Source organism: Populus nigra, chromosome 9 (assembly GCF_951802175.1).
Source record: "Populus nigra chromosome 9, ddPopNigr1.1, whole genome shotgun sequence".
Classification (NCBI taxonomy): Eukaryota; Viridiplantae; Streptophyta; class Magnoliopsida; order Malpighiales; family Salicaceae; genus Populus; species Populus nigra.
This window is the reverse complement of record NC_084860.1, coordinates 15,846,923-15,863,139: the sequence shown is the minus strand read 5'-3', so window position 1 is coordinate 15,863,139 and position 16,217 is coordinate 15,846,923. Positions and strand designations below refer to the sequence as shown.

General features: G+C 34.8%; 2 protein-coding genes across 2 annotated transcripts; one reads left to right on the top strand and one right to left on the bottom strand.

The window, feature by feature from the left end:
* Nucleotides 1-1,000: 1,000 nt before the first annotated feature.
* LOC133703223 (E3 SUMO-protein ligase MMS21) lies at nucleotides 1,001-3,350 on the bottom strand. The gene is made up of 7 exons (XM_062127680.1): nucleotides 3,125-3,350; nucleotides 2,971-3,042; nucleotides 2,424-2,534; nucleotides 2,228-2,338; nucleotides 1,763-1,902; nucleotides 1,530-1,612; nucleotides 1,001-1,453 (listed from the first exon to the last, which is right to left on the bottom strand). The coding sequence occupies exons 1-7, from the start codon at nucleotides 3,329-3,331 to the stop codon at nucleotides 1,305-1,307; spliced, it is 873 nt and encodes a 290-aa protein (XP_061983664.1). The 5' UTR covers nucleotides 3,332-3,350; the 3' UTR covers nucleotides 1,001-1,304.
* Nucleotides 3,351-13,071: 9,721 nt separating this feature from the next.
* Nucleotides 13,072-14,346, top strand: LOC133702619 (receptor-like protein 9DC3). Its single transcript, XM_062126924.1, has one exon. It carries the CDS (start codon nucleotides 13,184-13,186, stop codon nucleotides 14,297-14,299), a length of 1,116 nt encoding a protein of 371 aa, XP_061982908.1. The 5' UTR covers nucleotides 13,072-13,183; the 3' UTR covers nucleotides 14,300-14,346.
* The last annotated feature ends 1,871 nt before the right edge of the window (nucleotides 14,347-16,217 follow it).

Genomic DNA, 16,217 nt, shown 5'->3' with positions numbered 1-16,217 from the left:
CCGGCTTACGGATTGTATGGATGAATTTAGGTTGATTTAAAAATAAAAATTTTACAAAAACTAAAATTTGATTTTTTTTTGGAAAATCAACGGATTAATAATTAAGTTTTATTTATATTATTGAATTAATTCGAGTTTTTAATTAGTTTAACCAAGTTTTTTTTTAAGGAGAAATGCTCTAAGTTTTAAATTAGCTAAATTTCAGATTAGTCAATCACACCGGTAGATCTTAAAATAATATTCATAATATAAAAATATCTAGTATAGTTGTATTAATTACTTCTTTGAACTACTTTAAAAATATATATATATAAAATAATTTTTATTATATTTTACGAGTCCATACATTTATTTAAAAAAAAAACCCAAAAAAATAAGATTTAGTACGATCTAACTATGAATTTACATGGAATTTACTCGATCATTTTTGTTTTGAGTTATAAGCTTTCAAATCCATTGTTTGTTAACTTGAAACAAGGTTTTGTGCTCGAGTTTTAGGAGCTGCTTGTTCTAATTAACTAGCAGCTAAATATGCTTGTCCTATTGGATTAGTTTTTCCATTTGCTTGGGTTTGGATGTGTATTTTTTGACCAATTTATGATGGGTGCTTTGTCTTTTGCATTTAAGCTAAATTTGCTCTCTTTTTGCAAAAGAGAAAGCTGAGCTTTTAAAGGGCAGGCTTGAATCCTTAGGTCTCTGATGAACGCTAATTAGTTCATGTTTAGCAATATTAACTCCAATTTTTTTTATAAAAGAAAAAATTGTTTGAGTATGGTTGGTTCGTCCCGATTTGAGCTTGGGGCTTAGTGTATCCAAGTGAAGGAGAATGGTGCAAAGAAAACCATGAAAAAAATTCTTACTTGTTTCTTTACACGGGGATTCAAATGAAATTACTTGCTCGTTATACGTCAATACAACATTGAACATCATTTTCCAATGATTGTGCTTGATTTGGATTCTTTTGCATTGCTGGGATCACAGGTGGGAGTTGAAGATGAGGTTGATGAAGAAAAGTTTCAGGCTTAGATTTGAATTCAAGACTGGTTAGAAATTCAAGTCACAATACATATTCCTGCAGCATCACAGGAATTACATGGAACAAGAGAAATGCATGATTCTAACCAGCAAATTATAGCAAGTAAACTAATTGCAAGCAAGAGAGAAACATGTTTGAGGAAGATGAATTAGTACAAGCTTTGAATTAAAAACAATAAATACACAGTTAACTCCTGAAGCGAAGGCTGTAGTAGCTAGTTCAAAATCCTGATAGGAATACGACTACATTCTAGCAGCAGGTGCTCTCATCAATCCTCCTCTTCATCGTCTGTCATTGTGAAATCTTCTACCAGAGTAGCAGTCATATTTTCTTTGCTCATTGAGCGCATTTCGTCAATTTCAACAAGTAATAGCGGATCAGAGACCACTTTATCTTGCCGCAAATACCTGGGACAGCCTGAGAGGTAGATCCATGGTCAAAAGTTAGACTCGTACATCAAATTCACAAAATAAAACAGATGAATATGGGATACCTGTTACGGGGCATTTGGCTTGTGCATTTAGGGATATGTAGCCCATGATTGCTTTCTTTTCATACACATGCTTGCAATCCACACTAGACCAGGGAAATAGTAAACATGACAAGTTTTGAAACGTAAGAAATAAGGTCAGATCCACAAAAGCTTCCATCTTAAACAACTCAGCAATTTTAATTATTCTAACTGGGCTGCTATAGGAAGATAAATTTGAAGTAAACATACAGTACCCGCGAACTGGTTCTGCTAGTTCAGTAATTGGCTTTCCACTCAATGGGCAAGTGATATTCAAAATGGTGGACTGGGTATATGTCATTACAATGTCCTCGTGCTCTTCACCCGGCATTGGTTGTCCTGAATGATGAACATTCTGTGGGAGAAGACAAAAATGGAAAACCAAAACCAGTGGTTAAGCACAATACAACACATCTAGAATCAAGCAACCAAGAATTCTACACTGAGCTCACTAAGCAAGGCCTCAGTGACATCAACAAACCACAATCAAGTAATTAACAGCATTATATTAATGCAGCAGAGTGCGGATGAAGTCCCCCACTTAATGATTCGACCACTGATCTCAAAAACTAACAGGAAACTGAAGATTATGTTACTGCTAGAAAATAGTCATGCGATGCCTTCGTGAAGTGCAATAATGCAAGAAAGAAGTCAAAATCAATTAATGTCAGGAAATGTACCCAGACAGCTTCTCGAAATTGACGCAGTAGTGGATGATTCTGTTGGGCTGAGGATTTATTACCCTTAAACTTCATAAACTCATCGTTAAGCAACTTTTTGAAATCGGTTAGCTGCATTTCAAACACCAAACCAATGTAAGTCTGACAACATGCAAAAACCAGAATACTAAAAATCAACCGAAAAAAAAACACCCACCTCTGCCCCAGGCTGGTATGTGTTACCAACAGATTCAATTGCAGAAGTCTGATACGTAAAATCTTCATAAGTCGCTAACAACTCAGCAACAGTGTTTTCAAGTTCATTCACCTAAAATTCCATATAGTCATCAATAAACTCAAGAAGTTACAAAGAAAACAGAAGATCAGCTTCATTCACAAAGAAGTTCAAGCCCTCTCCAAACCCTTTTATTTTTATCTTTTGTCATTCAAAGCGAAAGCTAGATATCCAAAATCCCAAACTGAATTTCAAGAAAGATATCTACATGAAGCCAAAACGAACTACTAAAACAACAGCACTAATTAGTTAGAAATCAAGCAAATAACTCCCTCTAATGAATTAATTAATTACAATCAAAGCAGAGCCCATTTTACATCAAGAAGTTCCAAATAAACCCTTAATTACAATTTTACTAATTAAAACCAGATACCCAAAATCCCGAATTTTTTTTGAAAAACTTTGAAAAAAAATATCTTTGCTTTTACAAAAAGCAAAGATTTTTTTTTCTTTTTATAAAAAATAGTACTTTTGCAGACTCGTTCTCTCTCTCAAGATCAACTGCGATCTCCTTCATCATATTGAAAACCTTCCTCATTTCCTGTACAAAAGCCAATTCAAATTAGGGTTTCAAAAGTGGGTTTAAGAAATTGGAATCGAAGTGAGGATTTTGAGAGACTTACAACGATGAGAGATTGGTTCTCCGAGCAGAGCATCGAAGCGGAGGTTGTCATTATTCCGGAGGTGGAAGGAACGTCGTCGCCGCCGCGAGGAGCGGAGGTTGATGCCATGTATAGGATCCGATTCGTTAGTGGCCGGGCAGTGTGTTTTTTGGAGGGAGAAATAAGGAGGGAAAGGAGATTAGAAGAGCAAAGTGCTGTGGTTCGCATAAATTGGAACGGTGACGTGTTGTTGAATGTGGAAACGATGACGTATTAAATCATATTGGAGGAATCGAGAGTTTTTATTTCCTCAAATTTATATTATTTTTTATCACAACTTTCCTTTTATTTTTATTTTTAGTATCATTATATTTATCTCAAGTATTTCCGGTCATCGGTTAAATTTTGATCTCGACACTCGCTAGACTTAGCCATAGATACTTTCCAGCACACCAAGCCTTAGGTGTTGGGTGTGGTGCTAACTAGACTAAGCCATGATTGGGCTTAGTAGTACATCAAGCTCCAAGCATTGGATCTAATTCTTGTCAGACTCAACTACAGATGAGTTTGACAATGTTCCTAGCCCAGACACATTGGCTCTAGCGCTGGCCAAATCTAGCAACAGATAAGCTTGACGGTGTGCTTCACCTAAACATATTAGATTTGGTATTGGTCAGATTTAAAAGATGATTAAGTCTAACACTATCAATTCTATAAATTTTTATATAAAATCATATAAGATTTATTTCTCAACAAATATGCAAATTAAATTACTCTATATTCTACTAAGACCATTAGATGTATTAAAACCTTTCATGACTGGTTATTTCTCCATCTTTTAGCTGGATAAAATGAATGATCACAATGCAACTCAAAATATTACAAATATAAAATTACACTCCAGCTTTTTTTTCTTCATAAAAGAACAAAACTCATTGGTTATAAATACATTATAAAACCTTTAGAACAAAAATTCACAATTTCATTCTCTACTGCATGTATATTTTCAGAACATCTCTTTAGAATACTATTGTATTCTCTCTCTAAAAAAATATTTATTTAAGTATCGGAGAGTTCTCATTTACACACAAAAAAACCTTTTGCGAAGAGTAGTCAATATTTGAAATTTTAGATGTTTTGGTATATTAATTAAAATGGTAATGTTGCAATTGAAATCTCAAATAAAATTTCTACGTGCTCAATAAAATCTTTGGGATAAATTTTATTTTGGCAAATTACATACATCATCAACATTGAATTAGATATAAAAATCTTGAGAATACAATGTTGACCGTAAAATAAAAAGTTTAATTGTTGATTGCATTAACTCTTGTAATTGAAAATTAATTGCAGTTATAAATATATTATTTTTGAGTTATGAGAACTTTACTTCACGAGAATATTATATTATGCTTTTAAATAAGTAACATTGATATCATTTTGCACGACATTTTGAAGTAAAGGTTCAAATCATCATCTTGTAGCTTTTGAATCAATTTCTTTATACTTGAACTAAGCTCATGGTATTGACAGAGGTATTGATCTTGTCGCTGCAAAGCTGTACATAAAATATCAATACTAACGAGGACAGCATCAGCTTTTCTTGACATCAGGTTCCCTTTAAGCAACCAACACATTAATTATTTTTGAAACAGCACTTTGATCGATTTTCTTTAGTTAAAACCAATTTGGCAAGTAAATTATCTAAATCTAGTTGGTTTCCATTTCTTCCAGAGCCTTTAATGTCCCAAAAGACTCTGAAATATCAGAATTGTTGCCCGCTGGAGAAATGAAAATTAGGATAAAATCATCTAACTCATATAATAAAAACAATTTACAATAAAATCCTGAGATGTAGCTCAACTGGTCAAGTCGTAAATTTGTTCCTGAATGATCACGAGTTCGAGTCTCTCAAAACTACTGGAGACATACATGATCGTTAACTTCAGGATCCATAAGATTAGTCGAGATACGCGCAAATTAACTCGAACATCTCCGTTAATCTAAATAAACAATTTAGAATATCCTTTTAAGATTTACTTTTGATACAATGCTAATTCTTTGACCCGTTCTGGGTCTGCTCTCTGATTGCAGACAAATGACCAGAGAATAATTAGAGCTCTGGTAGAGCAAATGAAAGCAGCATCGAGGGAATCCAGCCCAAGTTTCTTCGAGTAAAGTCAAGTAATTAAAGGTGACAAATCACAAACGTGTTAGGCCAATTTTGATGTAAAAAACAAGGAATCAAAGTAAATGCTAAGTTAGTAGTGTTAAATAATGGTGTTGATAGACACACACATCCAATGGCATTGCTGCTTACTTATCTCGCCTAACACCACTACACTAAAGTCAAGTTAGTGAGTGAGCACGATTGCTTTAGTTAAAAAAATTATTTTTTTATATTATATTTTAATTTTTTAAATCATTTTGATGTGTTAATATTAAAATAAATTTTAAAAATAATATATATATATATATATTATTTTAATGTATTTTCAAATTATTCTATCTTGAAAACCTTTTATAAAATTTCATCCAAAAACTTTATTTTTTTTTCTAAATAATTATTCTATATTATATCAAGATTTTAATGACAAAGTGATTAATATCTATTTCAAAACTTACCACCACATTCCACCATTTAAAAAAATATTAATAAAATTAAGTACATGATAATTGTGATGAGTTGATGCATGTTTTAAACTCAAAAAACTTTTAATTAAAAAAATATTAAAGAGTAATATATAAAATTATTTCTTGAAGCTCACTCTACATTTTAAACTTTTAAATTGAGATTTTTTCTTTATAACTAGTTAAATTTATTAAACTTGTTTTTTCAACAAGTATGTCCATGCCTAAGTCACCACTAAAGATATAAACTTCCCTTTAAAACAAATATAAAAGGTAGGTGCTAATTGATTAAGTGTTTTATTTATTGTTGTGTTTCAAAAATATTTTAAAAAAATTAAAATTTTATAATTTATTTTATTTTAAATTAAGTTTTTTTGATATTTTTTTGATATGTTGATGTTAAAAAAAATAAAAAAAATATTTTAAATATATTTTCAAACAAAATATGCTTACCACACTCTCAAATATCCTTTAAATCATTCATACTCAAACCACGAATTAAGGCAAGTAATTGACTCCATAACAGACAATGTTTGTCAGTGAGTAAGAACAATATTATTTATAGTGATAGATTCGAGAAGCACCAAGATTTTAGACAAGGAAAAAAAAAAATTTATAACATATTAAATCAAATGAAAGTACCATTATCACGGGTCAATTCTTTGAGTTTTTCAGGTAATCATTTATATTTTTTTATTTTTAAAATATAAACACACAAGAATCATTTATTAAAATATTTATTTGATTATGATAAAACATGTATTATTCAAATATCTTCAATAATTTCATATTCAATTCGAGTGGAACAATGCATTTCTCTTGGCTCCAGAACAGGTAATTTATGGACTAAATTAAAGGAGTTTCTTACTCATTTTTGCAAGGCCTATAAACAAAAAGCCTAAAAAAATAAAAATAAAAACGAAGGATCAAATTACATTAAAAAGGGATAAAATTAAATAAAAAAGTTAAGTTGCATCATCCTAAATTTCGGACTCACTTTTGTAAGGCCTAGATGAAAGGCCTATAATAATAATAAAAAAAAAAACTAAAAGTAGGAGGACCAAATGACATTAAGAAGGACTAATTTTTATTTTTATTTTTATTTTAAAAAGATTAAAGTGCTTAAAGGCCTAAATCAAGAAAAAAATACCAAAGGTGTAAGCCTGTTGAATATGGTTACGGTTCCTTTTCAAAGTATTTTTTACTCAAAAATATATCAAAATAATAAATTTTTTATTTTTTAAAAATTATTTTTGATATCAGCGCATCAAAATGATATGAAAACACCAAAAATATATTAATTTATAAGAAAGAAAAAATTAAAAAAATTAATTTTTTTTAAAAAGCTTTTGAAATACAAAAACAAATAAGAAAGACTAAAAAAATATATCAAGTTGTTCATTATTTATATAAATAGTGAAACACCCTGTCATATCTCAAATGGTTTAATGTTTTTTTTATTTTTTTTTACATTTTACATCCAATTTTGAAAAATTTTAGTTTGAGGATTATCTTGAAAATCATTTCATAGTTGAGAGATAATTTGAGATTTGCTAATGTAAGACTTGCTTAACAATTTCGGGTCCATCTTTATAATTCTTTCCCACCTTTTTAATTTGGAAGCAAACTCTTAACATGCACCAATTAATTATCATTCTCTCACAAGAAGATTGCTAATAAGAAAATAATAAAGGTGAATATTCATGATTATTTTCTAATCAGTAAAGAGAAAAAAATTAAAAAAAATTAACAATTGAAAACAATTAGAAAACTATTTTAATAATCTATTAAAGAAAATGATGAAGCATTTTATATAAATTATTTTATTATATTGTTTTTAGATATCTTGCTGTACAATTAAAATATCAAACAATATAATTATCTTCTATTCTAAGTTTCTTCTGAGCTTTGACAATATAACTTAATTGTTCCTCTAAATTAACCTACCTGTACGTAAATTAAATAAACATTTTTCAAGCATTGCATGCCTTGAGATTCGATTTCAAGAGAGTTCTTGCACGTTCAATCCACTCCACGAAGTGAGGAAAAGCACCTCAAATTGCGCAACCTTTCCTTAAATCTTCACTAAAAAAAAAAAAAAAAAGGGAGTTGCTGCCAGAACATCACATCTTCTCTCATTTAGTATCGGTTTAGACTGTGATAGAGTTGGAATTTAAAGAGTTTTTTTTTATTTAAAAATATATTAAAATAATATATTTTTTTATTTTTTAAAAAATTAATTTTAAGATTAACATATTTTATGATGTGAAAATATAAATTTGAAGGAACACAGTTTACTTCATAGATATACTCCCAGTGAGATGACCAAGAAGTTTCTTGGAATCTTGTTATCCAATCTACTACAAGAAACTAATAATTCCTAGTGTTCTACATCAAGCTAGTGCAGGAATTTTCTCTATAAATCCACCGACCCAACACAATAACATCCGAGATAATAAATTTATCTCTTGAAATGAGGGATTATTGTAGAATTATAGCTTGTTGCTTTTTATTCCTACCCTTCTTATCTTCAGCAAATTCTACTTTCACATCTTTGTCACAAACTTCTTCTCACCCTTTCTCAGGCCATCGTTGCGTTGGCAGTGAAAAAACAGCCTTGCTCCGACTAAAAAGGGATTTATCTGCGGCCAAACCAGAATCCACTCTTCCTCTCCAGCCCGCCTCGGGTTCTTTGCTTACTTCATGGAAGCCTTACACTGATTGTTGCTCCTGGGAAGGTGTTACTTGTCATGGAGTCACAACTGATCATGTGATTGGCATTAAACTCAGTGGTCACAACCTTTCTGGTCTTGTTAACTCAACCGAGCTTCTTAACCTCCCCTACCTTGAAAGGCTGAATCTTGTCAACTGCAATATTGGAGAAATCCCAAGTTTCCTTCGAAAAGTAGGTAGGTTGGTTGAGCTCGACCTTTCTAACAACCAAATCCATGGCCAAGTGCCTAAATGGATTTGGCAGTTTGAAAGGCTAGTTTACTTGAATTTGTCTAACAATTTCTTGAATGGATTTGAAGCACCATCTTCTGATCCCTTTTTAAGCTCCTTGACCTTTCTTGATCTTAGCTCCAATTTGTTAGAAGGATCAATCCCAATTTTGTTGGTGGGAGGAACCACTGGTGGTGGCTTTGAAACATTCAGAGGGGATAAAACACAAAGTTTTATTTCATGAACACAAGCTTACAGGAGCAAAAATAAATACAACAAGCTTAACAATACACACCCTCTCTTTCTCTCTAGTGTTTCTCTCTATTCTCTCTACTCTCCCACACCTAATAGCATAAGCTCAGCTTGCTATTTATACACGAATTCAAAACAAGATAATTCAACCTTTCCAAGTGTGAAGGCGGCTGTGGACGGTGGTGTGAAGGCGGCTGGCGGCTGCGGCTGGCGGCTGGTCGGTCATAGCTGGTGGCTGGCTGGCCGGTGGTTGCCTTCCTTGACCTTCTAGATTGAGTTTAGTATTCAACAAATCTCCCCTTTAAACTCAATCGAGGGATGTCATGCCAAGCATGAACTTCATTCTGATAAATGTTTCCCTCTTCAATGGCTTTGTCTTTTTGCACCTTTTCTTTTGCATTCTTCTTTATCTTATAGACCCCTTTGACACCTATTGCTTTCTTGCTTTCTGGTGGATAAGTCAGCTTCCAGGTATCATTCTTTTCAATGACATGCATTTCTTCATCCATTGCTTTTATCTTCTCTTCTGTGATAGCTTTGTTGAAGCTAAGTGGGTCATTATCTGCAAAGAAACAAAATAAAGTTGTATCTTCGATGACTTGCGTGGCATCGTACAACTCGTCAAGATTTCTCATCCTTCTTGGTCCTTCTGACGATGAGGATGTTGCTGCTGGTGTTGATGATGATGCTCCTGGTGTGTTCCTCCTGTTGAATACAGGGAATCTGTGTACCGGACTTTGTGGTTCAGCTGCTGGCATAATCACTGGACTTTGTGGTTCAGCTGCTGGCACAATCGGTTCTTCGACAAGTACTGTTGGTACTTCTTCACCTTCAAGGATCAAATCAATGTTGATCCATTTGCCTGCTTCTTTATCATCATTCCATTCCCAAGATTTATCTTCTTCAAAGATAACATCTCTACTCATAATCACCTTCTTCGTGATGGGATTATATAGCTTGTATCCCATCCTTCTTTCACCATATCCGACAAAGATGCATTTCTCGCTTTTATCATCAAGCTTTCTCCTTCTTGCATCTGGGATCTTTGCATATGCCACACAACCAAATACTCGTAGATGAGTAACACTTGGTTTGTGACCACTCCATGCTTCTTCTGGAATGACTCCTTGCAAACTTCTGGTTGGGCAGCGATTCAGTAGATACACTGCACATGATACAGCTTCAACCCAGTATTGCTTGGGCAACTTCTTTGCTTTGAGCAGACTTCTTGCCATGTCAAGAATCATGCGATTCTTCCTTTCAGCTACACCATTCAGCTGTGGTGTATAAGCTGGTGTTGTCTGATGTCTGATGCCTTGTTGTGTACAAAAGACTTCAAAGTCATTTGCTGTATATTCTCCACCTTGATCAGATCTCACGGTTCTGATCATGTAGCCACTTTGCTTCTCCACAATTGCTTTAAAATCTTTAAAACAATTGAATACTTCTGACTTCCTCTTCAGAAAGTATATCCACGTCTTTCTACTAAAATCATCAATAAAAGTGAGGAAGTACCTATTATGTCCAGTCGACATAGGCGTAATTGGGCCACACACATCTGTGTGCACTAACTCCAGTGGCCTCTTTGCTCTCCAGTTGACTTCTTTGGCAAAACTGGATCTGTGATGTTTGCTGAGGACACAACTCTCACAGACTTCATCTGGATGATCAATGTGGGGCAAACCTTTGACCATCTTCTTGCTTGCTAGCATCTTCAGACTTGTAAAATTCAGATGTCCAAGCCTCAGGTGCCAGAGCCATTCTTCACTGTTGGTGATGGCTCTCAAACACCTTGCTGCATCATACTGGATGTTCAAAGGAAACATCCTATTCTTGGACATTTTCACATAGGCCATTAATCTCCCATTGTTGTCTCTAATTGTCAGATGACAATTCTTCGAGTAAAAAGTATATCCTCTCTCCAAAAGTTGACCTAAGCTGATCAGGTTCTGCTTTATGGCTGGGACATAATAGACATTGGCGATGTGGCTGGAATCGCCGTTCTTCATCTTGATTGGGATGCTGCCTTTACCTTTGAATGGAACCTTTGTGGTATCTCCAAAAGTAACCAGACCTTGCTTGGTCTCATCTAGATCACTAAATAACTCTCGGTAGCCGCACATGTGATTGCTGGCTCCAGTATCTAGATACCATATATTTTCCTGTTTCTCGCCAAGTTCTTGTTGGACAAGAAATGCAGCTTCTTCTCTGTCATCCTTCTCTGCATAGTTGGCTTGCTCACGTATCTCCAACGGAGCTTTCCTTTTGCATTCAGTGCTATAGTGCCCAAATTGATTGCAACTATAACATTGGATATTCCTCTTGTCACGGTTATTGTAACCGCCTCCTCTTCCTCTAGGAGTGAATGCTTGTTGTCTTTGGCCTCCTCTGGTGGTATTTCTGGCACCTCTTCCTCTGAAGCTTGTATTCCAAGAACCTCTTCCTTGGAATCTCTGGAATCCTCCTCTGGATTGTTGACTTCCTGCTTGAGTGGTATATCCACTTGTTGAAGTCTCCCCTTGCTCATATCTGTCCTTGAGAGACAGCTTTGCTTGTAAGGCATGCTCGATGGCCTTATCTCCATTTCTCTTTACAATCTTCTGCTCATGAGCTTGCAAAGAACTCATAAGCTCATCAACTGTCAACTTGTCCACTTCCTTGGACTCTTCAATAGCGACAACAACAAAATCAAATTTTGGATCTAGGGATCTCAAAATTTTCTCAGTAATTCGAGAATCGACGATGGCTTCTCCATTTCTCCTCATCTGATTGACTATCACCATAATCCTTGTGTGATAATCAGAAATAGATTCCGAAGACTTCATTTGTAATAACTCAAATTCACCTCGCAAAGATTGAAGACGAATCTTCTTGATTCTGTCAGCACCTTTGTATTTTTGTTGGAGAGCCTCCCATATGTCTTTTGATGTTTCAGCGGAAGCTATGATCTCGAATGTATCTTCATCAAGACCTTGGTAGATGATGGTCTTTGCTTTGTTGTCCTTCTTTCTGTTGACTTTCAGGGCTTGCTTCTGTGCCTCTTGTAAAGCTTCTTCTTCTTCTTTGGACTCTGGTTCATCATAACCATAGTGTACAATCTCCAAACACTCTTGTGAACCAAGGAATGCCTTTAATCTGATGCACCAACTATCATAGTTGTCTTTGGTCAGCTTCGGGATGAGTGTTTGTGTACTTTCTGTAGTCATTTTGCTCTTTTAATGACTATATCTCCTTCTGGGAGTTGAATTTGGCAAAACGGACACTGCGGGAACCGGTCTTACTTTGTAGAAATCGGGTCAGAAAATGGGTGAACCGGTCCAAAAACCAATTCTGGGCGTCGGGCGGTTCGCTGGGTTGAACCGAGAATATTCTGTGGAATATTCTATCGGCTCGGCTTCGGCTAATAGCGGCTCGGCTTAGCGGCTCGGCTTGAAAAGGGAATATTCTCGGGAATATTCTTCGGCTCGGCTGGAGGCTTGGCTCGGCTTGGCTCGGCGCGGCTTAACGGCTCAAATATGGCGCGCGTGGACGTCACTCGTCTTCTTCCTCTGGCGCGCGTGGGTGAGACTGGGCTACAGTTACCGGAACTTCAGGAGGCGCGTGTGGATCACCCCGGTGTCCGATTGAGCTGATTTTTGCGGCAGTGAGTTCGTATGGATGAGCTCTACACGGTGGAATGATCAAAACTTGTTTTTGACAACTTTGAAAATTCGGCTATCCCAGAAAATACTTCTGTTTTCTGACGAACGGGGCTCTGATACCAATTGTTGGTGGGAGGAACCACTGGTGGTGGCTTTGAAACACTCAGAGGGGATAAAACACAGTTTTATTTCATGAACACAAGCTTACAGGAGCAAAAATAAATACAACAAGCTTAACAATACACACCCTCTCTTTCTCTCTAGTGTTTCTCTCTATTCTATCTACTCTCCCACACCTAATAGCATAAGCTCAGCTTGCTATTTATACACGAATTCAAAACAAGATAATTCAACCTTTCCAAGTGTGAAGGCGGCTGTGGACGGTGGTGTGAAGGCGGCTGGCGGCTGCGGCTGGCGGCTGGTCGGTCATAGCTGGTGGCTGGCTGGCCGGTGGTTGCCTTCCTTGACCTTCTAGATTGAGTTTAGTATTCAACAAATTCTACCACCCTCTGTCAGCTTCCTCTCGCTTGCTAAGAACAAGCTCACTGGAGAGATTCCAGAATCATTATGCAGGACAAGAAATCTAACAATCTTGGATCTATGCTACAATTCTATGACAGGTCAAATTCCAAAGTGTCTCGAGGCTCTTGCTGCTACTCTCACCGTACTAAATCTACGGGAGAATAAATTCTTTGGGTTCATGCTCTGGAATTTCACCGAAGACTGCAGCCTAAAGACACTCAACTTATACGGGAATCAGTTGACTGGGAAAATTCCCAGGTCTCTGAGGCATTGCAGATGCCTTGAAGTTATAGACCTTGGAGATAACCAGATTAATGACACATTTCCTTTCTGGTTAGGGATGCTTCCCAACTTGCAAGTTCTCATCCTACAATCAAATAGATTGCACGGTCCCATTGGCCAGCCATTGACATCAAATGACTTCCCAATGCTTCAAATCTTTGATATCTCCTCGAATCATATCACTGGAAATCTGCCTCTGGATTACTTTGCAATATGGAAGTCAATGAGGGTAAAGTTCAATGGGTCACTATTGTACATGGGATCTTACTATTATAGGGATTGGATGTCAATTACAAGCAAGGGCCATAGAATGGATAATATCAACATCTTAACAATTTTCACTATCCTAGACCTCTCAAACAATCTTTTCGAAGGAGAGATTCCTGAAGAGATTGGCGACCTCAAATTACTAGATGTACTCAACATGTCTAGAAATAACCTGATAGGTGAGATCCCAACATCTCTTTCGAAGTTGACATTGCTTGAGTCCTTAGACCTCTCAAAAAACAAGCTCACAGGCGCGATCCCGATGCAACTAATAAGCTTGACATTCCTATCGGTTCTTAACCTTTCTTATAATAGATTAGAGGGGAAGATACCTGTAGGGAATCAATTTTCTACCTTCACTAGTGATTCCTATCAGGAAAACTTCGGGTTGTGTGGGTTTCCATTGTCCAATAAATGTGATGACGTTGAAGATCAACAGCCACCAGGAGCACAAGAAGAAAGCATCCTTTCGGAGTCAGGTAGTCTGTTCAGTTGGAAATCTGCTTTGCTTGGATACGGATGTGCGGTGCCTGTGGGAGTTGCCATTGGTCACATGTTGTTTTGGAGGAACAAGAGATGCAGTAAATTGATTGAACAATCATTTAAGGCAAAGAATCATCAGCGCCAGAGCAATGAACGGAATCGAAAAAGAAGATGAACGCTGTACAAAGGAAAATGTATAATTCCAAATGTTCTCACTGTGTTCATAATTTATTTATTTTTTGGTTATCTTCTTTTTCCCATGGACGCTTGTGAAGGTTTGTTCTCTCTCTCTCTCTCTCTCTTTTGTTCATAGTTTCGACTTGACCTTTGACTGCATGTTTCTCTCTCCCACGCCTCCCACAATGCCAAGAACTACACCACTCCGCTTACATGCATGTATATTACATGTTCAGCCTAAAAAACAAAGCTCTGATCCTTTGAAATGCTGCAAAAACTATTGAGAAAAGGGCTATTCAAGCATGCTTTGTCCAAAACATCAATTATAGTGCAGGGTTGAGATCAAACTCAAAGGGATCAATGGTCATAATCATGACAGTACCAAAGAAGGGTATCAAAGCCTCATCATCATTGCCAATAAATAAAGAGGCAAAGCAATAAATAAAAAGATCCCAGCTAGAGAGAAAAAATACAGAAAGAAAGAAAAAAGAAATAAGAGAGTCTTGAGCTAATAATAAAGAGTTATTTGAGTTAAGAAGTATAGCGTAATGGAGAAAAAAAGCAAAGAGAGAAAAAAAAATTTGAAGAGAAAGAGAGAAAACACAGAGAAGGAAAACTAATCAAAACCGAACCAACCCACGGCTCAGCCATCATCTCTACCACCAGTAGCTACCAGAGTAGCTTCTCCCTTGTCTTAAACCAGCCCCAAGGTAAGACCCTAGCTCTTTTCTCTCTTTTTTTCTTTTTACTCTGGGTTTTTGCATGATAGTTACTATGCATGCTTCTCCTTCTTTACTGGATTAATTTGCAATAGTATTAGATTTATTTTTTGAAATTGTGTTGGTGCTTTTTTAAGTACACGTGTGTGTAAAAATTATTTCTCAAATATCGGCAACTTTTCACTTATGCATTTATTTTATTTTATTTTTAATGGCTTTTAATTAGTGTTAGATTCATTTCATAAAATTGTATTAATTATCACATTTCAAGTGTGTGAAAAAAATTAATTTTTGAAATTCAACAACTTTTCAATCATGCATTTATTTTGATTTTATTTTGGTTTTACTGGCTTTGCAATATCTTTAGATTCATTTTATAAAATTATATTAATTGTTATGCATGTGTGTGTACAAATTTATTTTAAAAAAACTTTTTACTCATGCATCTTTATTTTATTTTATTTTTACTTGCTTTGTAATAGCATTAAATTCATTTTATAAAAATGTGTTATTCAATTAGAAATTCATTTTTGAAAATTGCATACTTTTTTTCATGCATATTTTTTATTTTATTTTATTTTATTTTTACTGGTTTCGCAATACTGTTGATTTTATTTTGTAAAACTTTGTGTCATCCTTTTTACTTATGCATGTGCATGTAAATATTTATCTTTCAAATAAAAAATAAAAATATATTAATGAGTTTTCATCAAGTTTAACATTATTATTATTTTTTAATCAAAGTTTGGGTTTCAATAGCCAGTCGACATATCTTCTAATATTAGAGACCGATATAAGCTTAGGACAATACTTTTAACCTCATTAAAATGTGTTAAAAAATAAGTTGACGAGTTTTTGACAAGTTAATATCTTGCTTGGATTAATTTTGGTTTTCAATGGCCAGGCAATGAGACTCTTAGCTGTAGAGACTGACGCAGGCATAATATAATGATCTTAAATAAAAAAATAATTAAATAAAAAAATAATAATTAAATAGTGAGACTCCTGATTCAAGGTATAACACAAACTTGACAAACATTGATTAACAATAAATAATTTGTGAATAAACTCAAAATATAATTTGAACAATATACACAAAAATAAATTTAGAAAAAAACATATAGTTAAGATAATTTTTTTATTTAAAAAGATTTGATAAGGGTGAATTTTTTTTAGACATAACCAATTCGTTAATCG

Coding starts and splice junctions, on each gene's coding strand:
- LOC133702619 (XM_062126924.1), top strand. CDS start 13,184: ATGACAGGTCAAATTCCAAAGTGTCTCGAGGCTCTTGCTGCTACTCTC.
- LOC133703223 (XM_062127680.1), bottom strand. CDS start 3,331: ATGCGAACCACAGCACTTTGCTCTTCTAATCTCCTTTCCCTCCTTATT. Junction 3,043..3,124: donor AGAACCAATCTCTCATCGTT/GTAAGTCTCTCA, acceptor GCTTTTGTACAG/GAAATGAGGAAGGTTTTCAA. Junction 2,339..2,423: donor CATACCAGCCTGGGGCAGAG/GTGGGTGTTTTT, acceptor TTTGAAATGCAG/CTAACCGATTTCAAAAAGTT.